General features: G+C 52.3%; 9 protein-coding genes across 9 annotated transcripts; 3 read left to right on the plus strand and 6 right to left on the minus strand.

Moving 5' to 3' along the window:
* Positions 1–231: 231 nt before the first annotated feature.
* On the minus strand, positions 232–5,115 carry SEPMUDRAFT_122126 (uncharacterized protein). Its single transcript, XM_016901750.1, has 5 exons — positions 3,728–5,115; positions 1,350–3,666; positions 960–1,244; positions 846–873; positions 232–757 (listed from the first exon to the last, which is right to left on the minus strand). The coding sequence occupies exons 1-2, from the start codon at positions 4,134–4,136 to the stop codon at positions 2,012–2,014; spliced, it is 2,064 nt and encodes a 687-aa protein (XP_016764737.1). The 5' UTR covers positions 4,137–5,115; the 3' UTR covers positions 232–757; positions 846–873; positions 960–1,244; positions 1,350–2,011.
* SEPMUDRAFT_33719 (NAD(P)-binding protein) lies at positions 296–1,600 on the plus strand (the record flags this gene model as incomplete). The annotated part of the gene is made up of 4 exons (XM_016908548.1): positions 296–757; positions 846–873; positions 960–1,244; positions 1,350–1,600. The coding sequence occupies 4 exons, from the start codon at positions 296–298 to the stop codon at positions 1,598–1,600; spliced, it is 1,026 nt and encodes a 341-aa protein (XP_016764738.1).
* Positions 5,116–8,231: 3,116 nt separating the features above from the next.
* Positions 8,232–9,531, minus strand: SEPMUDRAFT_32085 (uncharacterized protein; the record flags this gene model as incomplete). Its single annotated transcript, XM_016908483.1, has 6 exons — positions 8,232–8,424; positions 8,483–8,501; positions 8,555–8,738; positions 8,798–8,819; positions 8,878–9,034; positions 9,369–9,531. Coding segments are annotated over 6 exons (738 nt in total), but the record flags the coding sequence as incomplete, so codon positions are not given.
* A 95-nt stretch (positions 9,532–9,626) lies between these two features.
* On the minus strand, positions 9,627–12,628 carry SEPMUDRAFT_129530 (ribosomal protein S5 domain 2-like protein; the record flags this gene model as incomplete). The annotated part of the gene is made up of 3 exons (XM_016902292.1): positions 9,627–10,910; positions 10,986–11,319; positions 11,380–12,628. One exon carries the CDS (start codon positions 12,626–12,628, stop codon positions 11,633–11,635), a length of 996 nt encoding a protein of 331 aa, XP_016764740.1. The 3' UTR covers positions 9,627–10,910; positions 10,986–11,319; positions 11,380–11,632.
* SEPMUDRAFT_112661 (uncharacterized protein) lies at positions 10,297–10,728 on the minus strand (the record flags this gene model as incomplete). The annotated part of the gene is made up of 1 exon (XM_016900990.1): positions 10,297–10,728. The coding sequence occupies one exon, from the start codon at positions 10,726–10,728 to the stop codon at positions 10,297–10,299; it is 432 nt and encodes a 143-aa protein (XP_016764741.1).
* Positions 12,629–12,878: 250 nt separating the features above from the next.
* Positions 12,879–13,701, plus strand: SEPMUDRAFT_129531 (alpha-acetolactate decarboxylase; the record flags this gene model as incomplete). Its single annotated transcript, XM_016902293.1, has 1 exon — positions 12,879–13,701. Exon 1 carries the CDS (start codon positions 12,997–12,999, stop codon positions 13,699–13,701), a length of 705 nt encoding a protein of 234 aa, XP_016764742.1. The 5' UTR covers positions 12,879–12,996.
* A 52-nt stretch (positions 13,702–13,753) lies between these two features.
* SEPMUDRAFT_56171 (acetolactate synthase) lies at positions 13,754–15,790 on the minus strand (the record flags this gene model as incomplete). The annotated part of the gene is made up of 6 exons (XM_016909390.1): positions 13,754–14,051; positions 14,117–14,387; positions 14,447–14,712; positions 14,767–14,851; positions 14,901–15,229; positions 15,302–15,790. The coding sequence occupies 6 exons, from the start codon at positions 15,788–15,790 to the stop codon at positions 13,809–13,811; spliced, it is 1,683 nt and encodes a 560-aa protein (XP_016764743.1). The 3' UTR covers positions 13,754–13,808.
* A 349-nt stretch (positions 15,791–16,139) lies between these two features.
* On the plus strand, positions 16,140–17,751 carry SEPMUDRAFT_145833 (ribosomal protein S5 domain 2-like protein). The gene has a single exon (XM_016903292.1). The coding sequence runs from the start codon at positions 16,247–16,249 to the stop codon at positions 17,054–17,056; it is 810 nt and encodes a 269-aa protein (XP_016764745.1). The 5' UTR covers positions 16,140–16,246; the 3' UTR covers positions 17,057–17,751.
* SEPMUDRAFT_56176 (MFS general substrate transporter) lies at positions 16,140–19,061 on the minus strand (the record flags this gene model as incomplete). Its single annotated transcript, XM_016909391.1, has 4 exons — positions 16,140–17,549; positions 17,609–17,716; positions 17,796–18,066; positions 18,142–19,061. 4 exons carry the CDS (start codon positions 19,059–19,061, stop codon positions 17,100–17,102), a joined length of 1,749 nt encoding a protein of 582 aa, XP_016764744.1. The 3' UTR covers positions 16,140–17,099.
* Between the last annotated feature and the right edge of the window lie 637 nt (positions 19,062–19,698).

Consider the following 19,698-nt stretch of genomic DNA (forward strand, 5'->3'; position numbering starts at 1 on the left):
AAGCATGGGCTGGGTGACTGACGGTGTTTGACATCACGACTTTTTTGGGGGGGATGCGACAATGACCAGCCTATGATGGCTTGATGTGCGAAGTACAGGTAGTACAAAGACGCATTCCCGCGTGAAATATCCCCTTCATCATCATCACCATCATCATTCATCATTCATCATGCGTGCTGCATCTTATACATGTAGTCTTCTTCGTCCGTTATTGCAACAGTCTTGTCCCAAAGCATCCCTTCACTCTTCCTATCCTCTCACCATCACCACCAAAGTCCCAGCAGGAAGAAGAAACATGGCATCCCTCATCGACGCAGCACGAAGTACAATCTCACAGAATTTAGGCGGTGTCATAGCCCAGAAGCTCGCACCCGCACACACGCAATTCACCTTGGAAGATGTCCCTGATCAGACCGGCCGAGTGGCATTGATCACGGGCGGAGATCAGGGCATCGGATACGGCGTGACGCATACTTTGCTGTCGAAAAATATCGCCAAAGTGATTGTGTTGTCGTTTGCGGCTGAGGCGGATCATGCACGAGCTGCGATCAAGGAAGAATTGGGCGAGGATAAGGCTTCGAGGATGATTTTCTTGAAGGGGGATTTGGGAGAGTGGAAGCAGTTGGCGGGGTTGGCGGAGCAGATTCAAAAGGAAACGGATCGGTTGGATGTGTTGGTGGGAAATGCCGGTCGGGGGATTATGACTGCTCAGTTGACGGATTTGGGGGTGGATAGACATATGGCAGTCAATCATTTTGTAAGATTCATGGAGAAGAAACAAGAAAAAATTAAGAGTGAATTGAATTGCTAACACGTACCTTTTTTCTCTCTCCTTCTCATCACAGGGACATGTCATCTTGACATCGCATCTACGTGAGTATCAATCAATCAACCAATAATAAAAAAAACATGCAGCCTTTCCAACTGACCACAACAAAACCCCCCCAAAAAACAAACAGTCCCCCTCCTCAAATCCACCGCCACAGCAGGCCACCAAGTCCACATTTCCTTCCAAGCCTCCAACGCACACGAACTCACCCCCAAAGACACGTCTTCCTTTTCCAGCCTCGCAGAAATCAACACCGACGCCGGCCCCAATGGCCAATATGGACGATCCAAACTCGCCACGATCCTCTACGCCCGCTATCTCGCGAGACATGTCACTCCTCAAGTCCCCCAGATTCTGATTAATGCCACGCATCCGGGAGTGGTGAATACGGATATGTCACAGAATGATATTCATGGTATGTTTTTACTTTGTTCTTCTTCTCCTTTCTTCTTCTTCCCTCTCCATCCTTCTCCCCTCCCAACCAATTAAATATTAAAACAAAAAAAACCCCCAAAAATAGAACCCTACCCCCTCCTCGGCTACGGCATGTCCGTCCTCGCCGCCCCATTCAAAAAGACACAATTCGAAGGCGCCTTGTCGACTCTCTACGCCGTGACAAAAACTTCCGAATCCGGAGAATATATTTGTCCACCGGCGGCCGTGGAGCCCGGTTCGGAATTGTCGAGAAATGAAGCCTTAGGAGAGCAGTTGATGAAATTGACGCATGACGTGATTCGGGAGAAGATGGGAGAGGATATGAAATTTTATTGATTTGATGATTCCGGTGGGTTCAGGGTTGAAGGAGTAGAATGGGGAATGATATATCAGAGTTTAAGGTTTGAGGCAAAAGTAGTAGCTTACTGAAGACTTCGGAGTACTCACCGAAACCTTCTTCTCCACATGCACGTTACCGCGAACGAAAGTTCACGAGGGAAACTCTTCTACTGCAACATGTAACCTCTTACCTCCTAGTAGGAGGTACTGAGACGACGGCAAGCACACAGTCAAAAACAATTTCGCTTCATTGGATATCTTCGCGATAATTATACATGTACACCCAGTGAGACGCCTCGCTCGTGTCCTGTTCGTGACCACATGATGCTGCAGTCATAATACAATGGGTGTGATTTTGTGCACATGTCGTCTCGAATCATACACCGAAGCCCAGGCCGCTATCCTGTGCTAAGAAACTTCGCCGTACATCGGTACAGGAGATATCGACATTGATGTGTTTCTCACAGAGCAGCAGCTCCGCTTTTTGCCGTCGTTCTTGTGGACTGGAACTCTTGCATGTTCCCAGCTGCCACTGATCGTGGCAGCAGGCGGTACTTCTTTGCATGACACCAGCACAGGACCACGGCTGAGCATACTGGAAGCGTACTCTGCTGCTGCTGGCGGAGAAACGCGGTCGTCGAGATCCATGGAATCGTCCTCGAGGGACTCTTCCAATAAGTAACGGACTTCTTCTTGAAGTTGAGAGCGACGATGGCCTTGTGTACGGCCTCGCTTCTTGCTCTTCTCTGTAGCAGAAGCTGGTACAGCATGTGGCGAGTGTGGCTTGGAGCCACGGCTGTGTCGATGTGGTGCATGCAAGGCCTTCTCGCCAAGGGAGAAGTCTGCCTGCATCGGGCTGCTCACCATTTCCACGTCGTCGTCAATCACAATCGGCTTCACCGCAGTGCCGACATGCTCCTCCTCGATCGGTCGATGCAACAACCCAGCATTCCGGCACGTCGCCTGTCGAGCCAAGCAGGCTCGAGGCGCCATGGCCGAAGATGTTGTCGATACTGAGGACATGGAGGAATAGCGTGATGGTCGGGAGTCATCGGAAAGCGTGGAGTCTGGGCTGGAGTAGTAAGAGCCGCCGCTCATGAGTGATGGACGTCTCTGGGAGACAGGGTTGTGAGCTGCAAAATCTCCATCCATGATACATCTGTTGTGGCTCGTTTTCTGCACAACCTCCATAGCAGAGCACATGGATGATGGACGGGAGCCATAAGCACTCACTGCAGGAGTGCTGGAGGCCATCGGTTGAGGAGTCATGACCGGCGTCGGTAGAGGACCAAGCCGTGCCAAGGCAGGCATGGGGGGCACAAAGTTCGGAATTGGCTCCAGACAGGGTAACGCCCTAGCAGGAGTGGGCGTAGTCTCGTGGGAAGTCGACTCGATCATGCGTGGGAGCTTGAGCGTATCCCTGGTAGGAGTGGGTGTGGTCGAGGAAGCAGCGTCAAAGTACGGCGACACTGCTCCACCGTCCAGGAGGAGCTTCTCCTCCATCATGGGCAGGCTGTCAAGTTCTGCAGTAAGCAATGGAATGACCCGCTTCCACCGAGAGCTATCGCACAGAACACCATAGCCTGGCGAAGGTGGTGTGTTTGGCGAATATTTCAACACAATTGCCTGCCATTTCTCGAAAGCAGGTTTGGGGATGTGGAGCTTCCAATTGATCTTGCTGAGAAAGTTTCGTTCGTTGGCGTTGATTTCGCAGACTTTGAGGCCAGACATCTTACTCCATGCCTTGGCCGAGTAGTTGCGATCCTGCAAATACTTCGATGCCAAGATCAGCGCAGCGAGGAACATGCGCCTGCCGCACATCAATGAGCGCTCCGCTGGACAGTCCACGGGCTGCTCCATGGTAAAGTCGTTCTTGGGCACGTGCGGACGAATCAGCACGAGATAGTAGAGTGCGACTTGAAGGGTCGAGTAGCTCGTCTTCGATCTCTTCAGAGTTTCCTCAATGTACGTTCGCAGTGGTAGGACACCACGGCCGACCACCTCAGAACGACATGGGACCACAGACAGGGGCCATATGACCTCCACCATTTGGGTGGCAGAGTCTTTTACAAAGAACTTAGCGAATGGACTAGAATGACCAGAATCAGGATACACGTTGCTTACCGACGAGGTTGTCCACGAAGTTCACTTTTCGATCGCGCTGCCGGACAAGTGGGGGTGGCTTTTGAGCCCTGCACAGCGAAGACCGCCGTGGATTGTGCAGCTGTGGTGCTGGTACTGACGTGACGTTGGCATATGACAGGCGCTGCTTCGTCAGGCCTGCAACCTCCTCCACCGACGTGGAGTCTTCATGCCGATCGCGTTGAGTGCACCTCTCAGGGTAGTCGTCTTGGGAAGTTCGAAAGTCGTCAGAAATCGATGTGGCGATGGAGCTTGAAGCTGATGAAGCATCCGAGAAGACCGAAACCTGCGACGAGGGAATCGAGGAAACTATCGACGGCTCGTATGGGCCATATTGGTTGGTATGTGGTCCTGGACCATCAGAGCTCGGAGCCTCTGCCTCCGTGTTCATTCTGTGTTGTGAAGAGCAACAATCGCGTCAGATTGTGCGATATTGCCCGAAAGTGTTCAAACCCTTTGCGCCTTCCAATGCTAACATTCAACAAGCATAAGCATGTGTTTGTGATCCTTGTGGGGGTCGGCTGAAGCCCTCGATTCGCGAGAAACGTCTCGAATAGGGTAGAATCGCGAGGAAGATGCAGCCGAGTCAACCAGCTCAGTCTGTTCAAGTGATACGAGTCGTCTCTCCAGCTATACAGAGATGCGATTCAAGGTAGAGCGATTCACCACTGTGGTCCTTGAACGGCGACAGATTTAATGGTGGACTTCTCGAATGTGACTGAGCTGGTGATGGCGCGCTGCTGAGTGATTACGGACGGATTCATTTCGATACTGCCGGAATAGGTAGGGTATAGCTATCGTTGCCGTCGAGGCTGAGTGGAGAGTCGCGCCCGAGTCGGCCGAAGAGAGTATGAGTCGAATTCGAGTATAGGAAAAGGTGACTAGAGCGTCGTTGTTGTGGCAGGCTCAGGATAGCGTGAGAAGGTGCAGTCCGTCCTCGCAGCCCAGGGGAGGAAGCGGAGTACTAGAGGCAGGTCGTCGGTGGTCGGTGGTAGGAGGAGGAGGAGTGGGTAGTCGGGGACGCGTGAGGTGAGGGTGGACGTCGGGTTGAGGTGAGTGGGATGGGCGCAGCAGGTGGCTGACTATTAGGAGTAGAAGGAGGAGGAGGAGGAATGGTAGGAGGTAGGTAGTAGGAAGAAGTAGAGGAAGTAGTAGGTTAGGTAGTGGTAGTAAAGAAGAGTGAGTAGGTAGGTAGGTATGACTCTAGCGGCGAGCGAGGTGGCCAAAGAGCGATGACTCGATAGTACACAAAGGGCAGGCAGTAGGCGGCAACCCGCAAGAAGGTGCGATGGACAGCGCAAACATTGACAGTGCAGGTAGCAGTGAAGACCTACAACGACAACGACCACAACAACCACGAGTTCGAGGGGGGAGGGGGAGGGGGTCGGGGTCGGGGTGGTGGTGGTGATGAGGGAGAGGAGGAGGGGGGATTATTATTATTATTCTGGCGGTTGGCGGCTGCTGCTGCGGCTGCTGGGGAGACAGAGAGGCAGAGCGCAGAGAGGCTAGAGGTGCTGGTCACTGCTGGAGGGTCGGCCAGTAAAAGTCCGTTGCCGTCAGCCTCCCCAACTTTCCCTCTCCTCTCTCGCCTCTCGCCTCGCCTCGCCTCGCTTTGCCTGCCGCCCACGTCCAGTCATAACTGTGTGCTAGTTCCAGCTCGGCTCCTGCCGCTGCCTGGAACTCGCCACTGTTTCCGCCACCGCCTTGACGCTTGCAGTTCTACAGCCTATGCTTGCCTCTATTCACGCACGCACGCACGCGCTCTGTCTGCTGATGAGAGCTGTTTCCGGTTGCATCTCCAAAAGCTGCCAACATGGACGCGCCTAGGGGGTCCAACTGCTGTATGTGAAATTGAATTATGCAACTACAAGGCACAAGGCACAAAGTTTGACATTGCTTGCAGGAGCTCATACCTCCCCTGCTCAGCAACAACGCATCCTGGACTCTCGCATTAGAAGGCTTCACGTGATTATGACTAGGACACATGGAATCATGGAAAATGCTGTTATGTAAAAGTCAGGTAGAATCATACTTTGATACCTCCTAAATGTAGGCAGGAGCAGGCAGGAGCAGGCAGACAGACAGACAGGCAGGCAGCACTACAAGATGATTTGCTGCTCGTCTAGGTACACCGTACACTTGAGCAAAACATGGCGTTGTCGAGTCATAGTTGGCGGATGTGCCAAGAACTGCTGTGACGCTCGAAAGAGAAAAAAAAAGTCGTGCAGTCAGACGACTCCCGTCGCCACGCCTGCTTCAGCTCAGCTCAGCTGTTTCTCCGTTACACGGCACTCGTAAGTGTCACGGGATGTCGTAGCAGTAGCAGACATCTGTACCCGTGATCAACAGCAACAGCAACTGCAACAGCAACTGCAACTGCAACAGTGATGATACCCTAGGAGGTAATAGTAGGAGGTAATGAGGCCATCGATCAGATCATAGATGATGGATGGCGTTGCGAGGAAAAGTGGCTATGGCCTTCAAGACCAGTGGGCGAACTAGAACACTACAGTAGAACTCTCCCTAACTTTAGAACTCTAGAACACTAACAAGCTACTCCGCCCACCTTTCCCGGACGATCTTCCACGACAACGACGACAACGACGACGACGACAACAACTGAGAAATGCCCCAACGGCCAACAACACTTCTCGCCACCGAGAGACGTCCGCCCGTATCTCCTGGTTAGTGGCGAGAGACATCCGAACATTTGCGGGTCATCTGCTACCTCCTACTGCTGCGGTGTGCGCTGTACTGTGCTGTGCTGTATTGTGCTATAACTGAACTGAACTGGAATTGTGTCAGTGCTGAAGAGTGCTGCCTAGAGCTAAGGTAGCTAGCTACAGCCTACAGCTACTATAGAAAGCATACCTACCTTTAGAGCTACTACCTACTATACCTAGAGAACGAACTCCTCCGCTCCGCCAAAAAAAGCAGACCTGAGATGATGATGTGATTGGACAAAGCTAAAAGCTCGTAGCAAGGCAGCAAAGCAAATAAACAACAACAGCTCAACACCAAACAAGAAAAGAACCAAAAATCCATGATCCAAGCACTTGAGATTTTTTTCATGGTAAGAAGAAGAGGCGCCTTGTAAATCAGGAAAAAAGTTTCCCCCAAAAAGGTGGTTTGTGGTTTGTGACGCGTGGTGCTATCGTACCTAACAGGTTCTAATAGATCCCACATCACGAACGGTACAGTAATGTACCTTACCTCATACCTTGGTGCCTAGGTACATGTCCTTACAGGCGCCTAGCCTAGCCTAGCCCAGCCTAGCCTGGCTCTCCCTCCTCCTCGTGAGGTCGCAAAGGAAGAAAAAGCAAGAAAAGAAAAGACATTTGATTCATTAGGATGAGACATGGGTCTCATCAGACGAAACGTCATAAGAGAGAGAGAGAGAGAGAGAGGGAAAGACAGAGGAATAGGAATGCTAGGAGGAGGACGAGGACCAAATCGAGAAATTTGCAGAGGTGAGGAAGGTATCATTAGTACAGTTAACTAAGGTAGGTAGGTAAGGTAGATAGATAACGCGTTCGCAGCCCTTGGGATGAATTGCAGCAATGGAATAAGGTAACCACAACAACAACAACAATAACAATAACAACCTTCAAGTGTCCCTCGTCGAAGAAAAGTACAATACCTCAGTAGTAGGTAGGCACGGTAAGTAGCAAAGCAAAACAAACGAAAAAAAAAAGTTGAACAATCATCCCCCGCTCCTGCCACCTAGCCTTTTTCACTCACGATTCATCAAAAACGGACATTCCCCAGGAGCAAAAGAACTCATTTCCTCATGCGTCAATCTCGTCTCCTCCGTCTGCGCTCCCACCGCCACCGCCTCTCCCGGCCGAGGCTGCACTCGAACCTCCATGTCCTTGGGATGCGGATGGACTTGCTCTGCCGAGCCTTCCAAAAACTGCTGGTCGACTGCATCGTAGTACGTCGTCGCTGCTGCTGCCGTCGTGGTGGTGGCCTCGGGGGAGAATGTATCGTTGTCGTCGACGACGACGGCGGCACTGGTCTGGCTGGCGTGGTTGATGATGTCTTCGACGTCGCCGTTGATGGGGGAGGAGTAGATGGAGCGGTGGGTGGTGGTAGGGGGGTTAGTAGTATTTGGTGCATCTGTGGTCGCTGTGGAGGATGGAGTGGAGGAGTCGGGTGGAATCACGTCTGTTTCGACAGGGGCGTTGGAGGGAATGGATTCGACTTCGCGATCGGCTCCTTGTTCAACAGCACTCGTCACAATAGACTGTGCTTGCGAGTTGGTCTGGCCCAATGGCAATGGGTTCGTAGTGGCAACTGTTACGGGACGAGAAGGGGTCTGTTGCGTCTGTGTGGTCGACAGCCCTGTGTGGCCAATATCCCTTGTTTGCTCATCCCGTGATTCGGACACGACGTTGCTCTCCGGCCGCGAGACGTTCTCGGACTCCGGGGCATGAAGTGATTCCGTGGGGGCTTGCACACTCTCCGGGTCCACATCGAGCGCAGCTTCCTTGTCGACTTTGTGATTCATCGTGGCCTTGTTGACAATACCGTGAGGCGCAATCTGTCGAAACATCTCCAATGGATCCATCCACGTCTGTACGTCGCGCAGTCGAACCTTGTCATCCACGCCTGCGACAGTGACGCCTTCGATGTCGATGAGGCCGCCATGTGCTTTGGCCGTGACCTTTTCGCCCTTGCTATTTCATGTCAATCACTCAGGAACGAAAAAGAGTGACAATTACCATCTGAACTCACTTGTTGAAGCCTACGTAGTCTGCGCGAAAGTCAGTGTGAGCAACAAATACTTCGGCGCCGGACCTTTCTTACCGTTCTTCATCACTCCCCAGTGGCGCCATCTGAAAGACACTCGAGGCGGACCACTGTATACTTCCAAGACCTCCCAAGCGAACGTCGGCATCATGCGCTTGAACGTCTTGTGACTCGATGCAAAGTCGGAGTTCTCGGGGCTGTAATACTCATTCGGCGCAATGATGCCGTTGTACGTGCCGACCTAAAGCACAGCTTTAGTGTCGCTGCCATTATGAAAACTGCAAATGTAACTGCACAAACTCTAATCATATGTTCGGCATCCCTATGGTCAACATCGTTAGTCCCAGAGGTGTCTGAACAGCTGTTGTTCAATAACATACTGTGGTGGCCCACCCCCCATTGCGAAGGAGTATCTCTCATGATCAATTGTTCGCCAATCTGACAGGCGTGGCTTGAAGGACGCTTCGACTTCCCAGTTCTTGACGAGGTTCTCGACCATCTCCTCTAGACTCCCGGGAGCATGATTCATTGTCTTGCCTAGTTGCTCGCGGGTCAGTGCCTCGCTATACCCCCTTTGCGTGTATAGACGTTCGAGTTCGTGACATGGTCGGTGCCACCCGTAGATCACTAAAAGGCTCATGGCCTAGACTTGAATGGAAGGTATTGACAGCATCCAGTAGATCTCGTCTTGCAGTATTGAGGATGAGAGTGCTTGGTTTCCAGTGTGTGGAAAGTCGGCGCCCGTGTCACTGTCCCTCGGACTAGACGTCCTCGTGGAACAACTCGCGAGGATACGGATATGTCGTGATCCATCCCAAAGAAAGGGGACTGGTCGTTGCAAAGCAGCATCAACAGTCCAGCACTAACTCACCTTCGGCCCACACCTTTCGTGTTTTGGTGTAGTCTGGAGCTCGTCCATAACGCCACTTCACGCCTTGGTCTCCGAAGATAGCGTTCGGGCTCGAGAGGTAGTCTGGCATCTTGGTCGTATCATGGCTCTCTTGCGAGACGGTCGAGGGGTCTTCGGTGGCCATGATGAGAGCCTAGGAGCAAGAGTGCGACTGTTGCTGTGTGGCCTGTCGTTGTAAATTCAGAAAGAACAAGTTGTACACAAACGAGAAGAACTAGGGAAGTGGTTGAGGAGGGTAGCATTTATTATCTTATTCGGAAACCGCACCACGAGCCCTCGCGTAGGGCGTTGGTGGCCTACGGACAGTCACAAGCTCACGGAAAACCACCAGACCAGGGCCATGAACGGTAGGCGTGGGTCGTAGTGGACACCTAGTGTGGCTTGGAAACGCGAGTCGACCGTTCATCCTTGAGTTACCGCGTTGTGTGAGGCCGCCTGATTGTGTGCGAGTGGGTTCAGGGCGTGGTTGACCAAGCCCAGGAAGCACGCCAGACTGCATCGGGCAGAAACAATCATCTCTGCCACAAAACAACCTGGCTAGGCAAAGGTGACCTATCCAGGCATACACTGTAGAGTCCGGCGCGATGCCGGTGACAACTGTAGCGTGGATGTGCAGTCATACAAAAGCCTGTAATCGGGCCACACATCGAAGACATCTGGTATCCAAAGAGAGTTTGCCATGACTGACAAAGCAGGGTAGTAGACAAAAAAAACGTCGCATTGTATAGCTACTGTCTTCGTTGTGCGCCTGGAGCACGTGGGTGTCCGACAGTGGGGTTCTTGGGCATATTGGTGAGGTTCAAGTGAGTACTTAGTGATGTCGTACTGCATGCGCCGCGCTCGATCGAATATAATAAGGATATCATTCTCGATCTCAGCGATGCTATGTTTACCTCGCTTCCGGCCCCGATGATATGCGTGGGTGGATATCTTCGTCGAGGGTCTGCGGGTCGGTGTGACACTGAACCCTGCAGGATCGTGGCAGGCGTTCATCCGCAAGACTGCCTGTCCCACCACCAAACGCGGGTTTCGTCTTTGACGCGCTCGCTGAAAACGAAGCCGCGGAGGTAGGAGCCTTGGACCGAAAGTTCTCCAGCATTCTACTGTCATCTTGTTCTCCAGCGCTGGCTTGGAGAGGACTCACTTGTGACGAGACGAAGCTCAACCCCAATGCTGTCTCACATACCACCAAGCCGTTAGCCACTCGCCCACCCAGCCTTATCAGACTGAGTGCGGAGGGATCGTCGTAGGACTGGGTACACGTGGCAAAAGTTGCGACCCAAGGTTGAGGATGAAATTCCACGATGCTTGCTTGGCTCATGTTTCCGCAATTCAACGAGCATGATACCGGCAACATATCCGGTGCTTTCGCTAAGAACTGCATGACTAGAGGGAGTCATTATCAGCATGAACGAATCTTGCCACCGTTCCAGAACGCTATCTCGAGTTCGGAGATCCATCAATTGCTTGGTCAATCCATGATGTTGACGTAAGCATCTTGTTCTGTCATGCGGACAAGTCAGTCAAGAAGTATTATGCCAGAAAGGGAGCTGGTGCCGTCGAGGCTGTTGCACGCACACGAAGGCGCGGTTCTAGTGAGCAAGCCCACAGTGCTCTCAGCTGTATCTCCATCGCACTGAATTCTTTTTCTTTGGCTATCCGCTTATATGGTTGACATCATGTGCAGCAAGGTATGCTCCCATCAAACGAGAATCAACTCCTGAGAGCCGAGTCCGACCGGCTACTGATTGCTGCTGAATGCCGAGTCTTTTGAGTCTAGATTGTGAACAAGGAAAGCGCATGTCTCGAACATGGTCCTTGTACTCAGAGGCGTGGCGTGATCGCCAAAAAGATGACAGTGCACCTGAATTTGTCTTCCTGGCCGAGGGTACTGTGCCCTGCGGGACGTCTGCTGTGACTCTGTTTAGCTTAGCCATGGCTTGGTGGTAGTCGACACGTCCGAGCCACTAACCTTTCATCATCGGCCACATGTGATTGCACAAGGCACTCGTACAACCAGCCTTTCCTGGATGCAGGTGGTCAGCACGACAATCGCGCTAACGCGAAGTTCAGCGCCATCACGGAGTGCTCTGCCGTTGGCCCAGGATAAAGGCAGCGTGTTCCCCAAAAAAGGCATGCGCCCCAATGAGCTGAGATTCGCAGGAGCTCACTCTTCTGCACAGCTGTGACTTGACTCATTTGGCGCAGGCCACAGGCTTCCTTTCCTAAGACCCGTGCAGAAGAGAACTCAGTTCCTGAAAACGTGCCTCAGCGAGTTGGAGACAGGTATACATGGTTTGCCTGTCGATAGAAGCACCACCGCTGCTCTCTAGCCGAGAGATGAGCCGACCATGTTCGCCGCTTGGTTGTAGGACAACTGACATCACTTCGTTGCAAAGTTCTTCTTCAAACGTGTCGGGGTCAGCAAGAATCCAATTCTGGGGATTCGTGGAGAGTTTCAGTGGCGAGGCAGTGGTGAAGATTGCAAAGGTCGAGACTATGGGCAGATCTCGAATTTGTAATCGCTTTTCATCCAATGCCAATGGCGAGCACACCACGCTCTCTCTGTCGGCGTCCCAGTGGGCGCCCGGTAAGCGAGTGTCCCGCAGTGCGGCGTAGACAGCCAACCAGGCAGCATCTAAAGCATTCCCATCCAGAGCGAGGCACAAGATGTCCACATATAGCGTCCAATAGGCCTTAGTCACAACCTGTCCAGGTTCGCCCAGACCGTCGTCCTCGGCGGCCGGCTGAGTGTATGTGATGCGCAGATCGTCCAGATTCACAGAGCCCGAGTCGTTGAGTAGGGATGAGATCCGATATGAGAGTGATTGTGCCACCGAGCTTGGCGGATTGCCGGGCATGTGCGCTGGAGAACAGCCTGTACTGAGTTCTAGATTTGGCACCAAAAGGCCGAGCTGTTCGATGATGTCGATATCCTCTGCCTCATCGCTGGGGGGTTTGGCGACATCTGAAGCCAGAAGAATCTCAGCTCGCACTCCACACACTATCGCAGTGTCTCCGACGCGGACGAGGGCGCTTCCGTTGCTGTGAGACAGCGATCCTGTGTTGACTGTTGGCTTGCGGAACTCGCTTGGCGAGCGACCACTGGGACGTGTGGATTTGGGCGCCTTGAGATGCGCGAGGAGAAATGGTTTCGGCGTCAGACTCGCGAACGTGTCGCGCGGGAAAGACAGTCCCGGTTTAGCATCCGCGGCCGCCATGATGTTGATGTCGTTGTTGTTGTTGTTGTTTTTGTTGTTGTCGTCGTCGTGTTGATGTACGCGTGCCGAATCTGAACGAGACTTCTGTGGCCCACTTTTTTTTTCACACGTCAGGGCTCCGCGCGCTCATCGTTCTACCGGGCCTGTCCGGATCGCCTATGTCAGTGCAGTCGGCGGAGTATAAGTAGGTACATGTACATACTTGCAACAAACAGCTTGAACTCCAGTCGTTTATCCCAGTACATTGAACAAAGTGATCAACAGGAACACACACAGAAACTCATCCTCACAAGCAAGAGACCATTAAGCGACACTCGTCGAAAACCAGGCAGACCAAACAGCGTCAGTTCAGCCAAGACCCATCAAAAATGGAAGACAACCACATCTACCAATATTCCCTCCTCAACGCCTTAATGGACGGCGTCTGCGAGACCGGAATCCCCGTCTCCAAATTCCTGACCAAAGGAACTCAAGGTCTCGGAACCTTTGTCCGAATGCAAGGCGAGCTCTTATTCCTCGACGGCAAAGTCTACCAATTACAAGCCGGAGGCAAAACCCGCGAAGCAGACCCCTCCGATCAAATTCCCTTTGCAGTCTCCACCAACTTTGTTGCGCAAAGTACGCAGTCGGTAGATTTTGCAGACAAAAGCGGCATCGATCAGGCGTTGGATGGATTCAATGATCATGCCAAGAATCTCTTCATGACGTATCGCATCGATGGGGCATTTGACCATGTCAAGTGTCGAACTGTGGAGGGGCAGGAATACAAAGGACAGTCGCTGTCGGAACTCGGGAAAAAACAGTCGATGGAAGAGTACTCGAAAGTGGAGGGGACCATTATCGGCTTTCGTACGCCCCTGAATTGGCAGGGCTTTGGGGTCGCAGGGGAGCATCTACATTTCATCAACAAGGACCGGTCAGCGGGCGGGCATGTTTTGGATGTAAGAGGGAAAGGGTTGGAAATGAAGATGGCTGTGGCTGCCAATGTGCATGTGGAGTTACCGACGTCAGAGGACTTCAATGCGGCGGAACTGGTCACTGATGACAAGGGGGTCAAGGAGGTAGAGGGATAGATAGATAGACGAGACTCCAGTGCTCGAGCTTCATGATACTACATATCTATTGCTTTGTGATTCTATACCATCTCAACATCTCCTTCCGCCTTCCATTGGTTCCTTGTTCAGCCCACCGAATCCTGGATAAGTCCGGCAGCCAAGTCTTTGACCTTCGAATAGTCGATGCGCACATCCACAAGGCTTACTCCCTTATGCGCAAGAGCCTGTTCCATGACCGTTTCAATTTCAGAGGAGCTGTTGATCCGGAAGCCTTTTCCTCCAAACGCTTCCGCATACTTGGCGAAATCAATTCCTCCCAGTTTGATGCCTGAGCTGCGATTGTACTTCATTTCTTCTTGGAATTCCACCTGTCGATAGGTTAGCTTCGGTTTACTCCCACGAGGAACACCTGTCGGCCCCATTGAATGCATACCATATTGTAAGCCTCATCGTTCCAGATGAAGTGCGTAATGTTGCAGCCTTGTAAGACTGCGGTAGAGAGCTCTTGGGATGAGAACATGAACCCTCCGTCGCCACTGATGGAGATGACCTTTTGCGAACAAGGAGGTTCTTGGATCAGAGAAGCTGCGATGGCCCATGGAAGTCCTACTCCAAGGGTCTGCTGACCGTTACTGCAGAGCAATTTTCGAGGTTCGTAGGCGAAGAAGTAGCGCATCATGTATATGTATACCGTGCCGACATCACTAAATAGAAGAGGCCAAGTCAGTTTGGTGTCATGAGATGTATAATGATGCAGCCTTACACGCAGACTGTAGTGTCTTTCGACACACGTTTCTGCAGCGCCGCGATGAACTGCAAAGGATGGACAAATCCATTGGAGCTCTTGAAGTTTGTGATTTCCTTGCTCCAGGATCGGAGTTCTTGCGTCAATCCTTTGCAGAACTCATCTTTCGCTGGGTCTGTGACGTTCTGGACAGCGTCACCAAGCGCGAGGATGTTTTGTCTCACAGATCCAAGGAGCTCGATATCAGGGTGGTAGTATGCTCCATAGTCACACGAAGTGTAGTCCTGAATCGAAGTCAGCTCGTTTCATGTCGCAGACTTCTGGGTCGATTGACTTACCACATGAACAATATTGAGATTGGCATGAGGGTTCCAGGCGCTTGCGTCATATTCAGTCGGATCATAGCCAAGACATATGATGAGGCTGCCAACATGTCAGCATACGACCCTGATACGCATGAAGGAAGTCGTACTCTGACTTGGCAAGTAGCCTGTCTCCCGTCTGATTTCTGAAAAGTCCAACTCTGCCGAAGAAGACTGTATCTGCAAGATCTTCTGGGACTGCGCCCGCTGCTTGGAAAGTCTCTACCACGGCAATGGGATGTCTTCGCAGGAACTGACGAACAGCGCCCACAACAATGGCACTGGAAGCTCTCTGGCCCAGGAAGAAGACTGGAAGTTTCGCATTATCGATCATCTTTGCCACCGTGGCGATATCTGCTGTAGGAGATGCCCCATAAAGAGGAGGCGTGAAAGCCGAGCTTGGGAATGCCGTGATCTTGCTCTTCCCTGCTGCTACATCCTAGAAAGCAGTAGACACAAGTCAGCGAGACGATCTCAGACTCGTTCAGGCCCATGTTCGGAGAGCTCTTACCATGGGCAAAGACACCACAGCGCTTCCCCTCGGATTGCCATTGGCAGTCCTGAAGGCTGCTAGCACCACTTCTGCCGCCTGATCTTCGACGTCGATATTTGTGGCCGACTTTGCCGTCGGTCTCAGGATGTCCAGAGCTTTCATGCTCTGATGAGTGTGCTTTGTACTGAGTAGTCTCGGCACACTACCGACAATGGCCACCACGGGATCTCCCTCCGTCGTGGCTGTCACGAGGCCAGTGGTGAGATTGCCCGCTCCTGGGCCTGATGTAGCTATACAAACGCCGGGTGTGCCTGTGATGCGGCCGACTGCTGCGGCCATGAAAGCTGCATTCTGCTCATGTCTGCACACGACAAGTTTGATCTCGGGATGATCGGACAAGGTGTCGAAGACGGCATCGACCTTCGCCCCGGGGATACCGAAGACCACCTTGACGCCGGCGTTGTTCAAGCTCTCGACGATGATCTTGGAGACTTGCTGCTCGGCCATTGTGATGGCTGATCGGGGTTGCTAGAAAAGGACTGATGAGAGTGCGAAAGATGTACTTGCCTGAGTTGGTAGTGTCTACGAGATAGTTGTAGGCGTTGCCGAGAGGATCCGACCACGACGGCTCCAAGGCCCGCTCACTGCAGTGATGCAGAGCTGCTGAAGTCTCTGAAGTGCATTGGTTATGTCATCCTCAGCGGCCTTACCTCCTACCGTTAAATAAACGTGTTGAGGGAAAGAGCGATGGCGGAGGGGCAGGCAGGCATCGGCACACGCTCCGGCACTGCTTGTGGGTCCATCATGACGCGGACCGTGCCTCCGCGCTCTCCCGCCCTTGCACCCACAAGGCACTGTGACCAGTCAAGTCACTGTCTTCTCAGTGTCGACCAGGTGGGTTGCAGCACATCGCACCAATACAGCGGAGCGGTGTTGTTGTTGTGGTGGTGAGATGGGCCGACCATGTTGAAGCGCAAGCTGTCACAGCCCGACAGCGAGGACCACGACGACAACGACGGTGACGGGACGCCAACCCTCTTCCGCAGCGATGCCATCGAGGACCGCCAGAGCACCTTCATCGCCGTCTACTCGCCCTCTCTCCAGCCCAAAGAGCTGCAGGCGCTCGCTGAGTTCCAGACCGCCGACCACAAGATCTTAGGCTGGCGGCGAGAGTCCAATCAACAGAGCATCGGCAAGTCCAAGCTGTATGTGACAGGATCCGACGATGATGGAGAGAAATATGCCGGCAAGAAGGTCGAGAAGGTCCTGGAAGCCTGTCAGGCCACAGGCGCTGTAGTTGTGGCGAGATGGTGGGGCGGCGTCATGCTGGGTCCCGTCCGCTTCAGTCACATTGAGCAGGCCGCGCGCGCAAGCATACGCGCCTGGGAAACACACCAAGCGGAAGCCCGCACCAAGAGAAGAAGACTGGCAGACGAGAAAGAAGAACAGGAGAGGCTAGCCAAGTCGCTCGGCGCGAGAGATGAGAGCATTGCGGTGTTGAGAACACTGGCCACCGATAAGGAGCAGCAGCTGAAGGCCGCTCGAGATGGTGGTATATCAGTCACCAGTACCGATGAGATCCTGCAAGCGCCCGGTGTCCCTGCTCCGACCACCCAAGTCCCGATCGAGTACACGACGCTTCCAGTCGAACGCCTACGAGCACTGGACAAAGCTCGAGATGCGACGTTATCGTTTCTGCTCAAGCGTATTGACAAGGCAGAGGCTGAGTTCAAGAAGCTGAAATCCGAAGTGGCAGACAAGACACTACAGTAAGGAAGGGCTCAGTGCATTAACATATTACAATGCCAGGACCTATCTATTCTGCTTCTTCCAAACCAGTGGCGTCCAAATATGGATCTTTGGGCGGTGCTCCACGGTTTGTCCTTGGAGCCTGTTCCTCCGGATCTGTGTTTGACTGATTCTCCAAGTCTGTGTTTGACTGTTTATCCAGATCTCCTCCGCTGCCCGGATAATCTCCGGGCTTCTCCTCATCCGAGCTGCTGTGCCCGGAACGAGAGGTTGGGAGCTCTATTCTTCCTTGCTCCTGATCCATCTCTGTCGTAGGTTTCTGAGGAATCGCTGATTCTGTTGGTGCAAATTTACTTCGCGAACGAATCTTCGCGCCGTAACGATAAAATATGAAAGGAATAGGGGCCAGCAAAACTGCAACCCCTCCTATCAGACTGCCAGCGCCACCGACGCCCATAGCGTCGAACATCTGTTCTGTAAATAGTGGGGACACAGCTCCAAGCGCAGAACGGCAGACCTGGATGGGCGTGTTAATAGCTGAAACCATCAAGTCGTCGTCCTCAGATAGCGACTCACTGTGTTTGCGGCAATAGCGCTTGCAGCGTACATCATGTACGTATCGGCCAGATACGATAGGTAGGACACGAAGACGAGTACAATGGACGTTGATAGGAACGTTCCAGCCTGGAATCAAAGTACATGTCAGCACGTTGCACATTGTACAAATGTGCATAAAAAGAAAAGAAAAGTTAGCCCAACTCACCAGCGTTGGCACAATCCACGGCACAGAATTGTAATTGGCACTCCATGCGAACCAGAACATGGTGACGGGAAAAAGAATCCCCCCGATCATCGCCAATGGCATCCGGTCCTCTGGTGCACGAGGGATGCCCGCTGCCATTTTCTTGGTAGCAAATGTGGATTCGTAAAAAACGATGCCGCCTGCTACAAAGGCTCCCACGAGAAATCCGATGAGTGGGAGTTCGCCCACGCCGCTGTTCCAACCACGTTTTTGTTGGAAGACGATGGGATATCTATTGAATTATTGTCAGCTTTTTTGTCTCTTGTGCATGTATGGATTACAGCGTGAAAGGGACCCAACAACTCACATCGTAAAGGACATGTACAGTAGCGCGTACACGATACTGAGGTAAATGGCAATCAAGAAGGAAATGGGATCAAACAAGATAATCCACGGTCTCGTCAAGGTGATTCGGAAAATGGTGCCCAACTTCTGCCCATTCGCCTCTCGGGGCGCTTGCACATTCTCATAACCCTGAATCTGGGCCCTCCGAATCCTCTTCGCCTTATTCACCAAGACCTGCGCCGGCAACGTCTCCGGAATGGTCAACATGGGCACCAACGTGATCCCTCCCAACCACAACAACACATAAAACGCCCATCTCCAATCCTTGGTCAACTCCAAAAACCCACTCACGACAGGCCCCAACGCCGGCCCAGCAAACGTCATCATCGAAAACACACACAATGCATTCCCGCGTTCAATCGGCGGCCACAAATCCGCCAACACACCAGGCACATTACTCAAAGCCGCAGAAGCAAATGTGCCCGTCAAAAATCTCCCCACGAGTAACCCCCCAAACGTCGGTGTGAAGGCGCATAGAAAAGTGAAAATCACGTAGCAAATATATGTGCCGTAGAAAATCCATCTGCGACCATAATATTCCGACAGAGGTGCCCAGAGCAACGGACCGAAACAATATCCCAGCAAAAATAAGGTCGTGACGAGATTCGCGGCTAGCACGGAAATGTTGAAATGAGAAGCGATGGAATTGACGCAGCCTGAGGGCGAGGAGGAGGCGAATGTGGAGGAGATGACGAGGCAGATGGAAACGATGGTGATGTACCATCTGCGAGCCGGGGACCAGTTTTTGGGATTTTCAATGTCTCCCACTGGACTGAAATCGAGGTGGCCTGAGGAGTTGAGGTGGATTTGGGTGTTGGGGACGTTTTTGCTGCGGTAGGGTTTGGCTGTTGGGCGGGAGAGCATGCGTTCGAGGGCTTCCATTTTTTTTCTTCTTCTTTTTCTTTTTCTTCTTTTTCTCTTTGGCTTCACTTTTGGTAGAGAGAGGGTTTGTCTGTACAGTTTGGCTGACTTGCTCGGTTTGCTTTTTCTTTTTTCCTTCAATGCTGTTCTTGCTGGTGGTGCTGTCTCTGTAACCGTGGCCAGTGCCGTTGCAGCATCCTAAATAAATGAACAACAATGAACAACGGATGATGATGCGAGTGATGGAATATAATACTCTAATTACCAGAGCAGAGCTTCAGAAAGTCTGGAAGAGAAAATTGCCACCACATTGTTTGGTAAGGTTTCAATGTTTGGGTTTGTACTCCAAAACACTGCTCCTCGGGAATACGGCACATGGGCACATACATGACATACATGAAAGCAAAGCAAAGCTGCCCGCCTCCTTGCTTCTGCTTGCTGCCGAGCTGCGCTGCTGACTGCAAACTAGGCAGAAAAGATCTTCGGCGTCTTCAAATGTACTGGTACCTCCCTAATAGTTCTATCTCGTTTCTACATGTAGTCAGTCTGTTTCCCCACGGAATAGTGAGTTCTTTTGGTGTGGGGAAAGGGGGGTAAAAAAAGGCATATCTCAATCTCATGCGACCTCATCGGCATCGTCGGCAGAAGAGAAGAAACA

This window comes from Sphaerulina musiva, assembly GCF_000320565.1.
Source record: "Sphaerulina musiva SO2202 unplaced genomic scaffold SEPMUscaffold_1, whole genome shotgun sequence".
NCBI lineage: Eukaryota > Fungi > Ascomycota > Dothideomycetes > Mycosphaerellales > Mycosphaerellaceae > Sphaerulina > Sphaerulina musiva.

Coding starts and splice junctions, on each gene's coding strand:
- SEPMUDRAFT_122126 (XM_016901750.1), bottom strand. CDS start 4,136: ATGAACACGGAGGCAGAGGCTCCGAGCTCTGATGGTCCAGGACCACAT. Junction 3,667..3,727: donor CTTCGTGGACAACCTCGTCG/GTAAGCAACGTG, acceptor TCTTTGTAAAAG/ACTCTGCCACCCAAATGGTG.
- SEPMUDRAFT_145833 (XM_016903292.1), top strand. CDS start 16,247: ATGTTGAAGCGCAAGCTGTCACAGCCCGACAGCGAGGACCACGACGAC.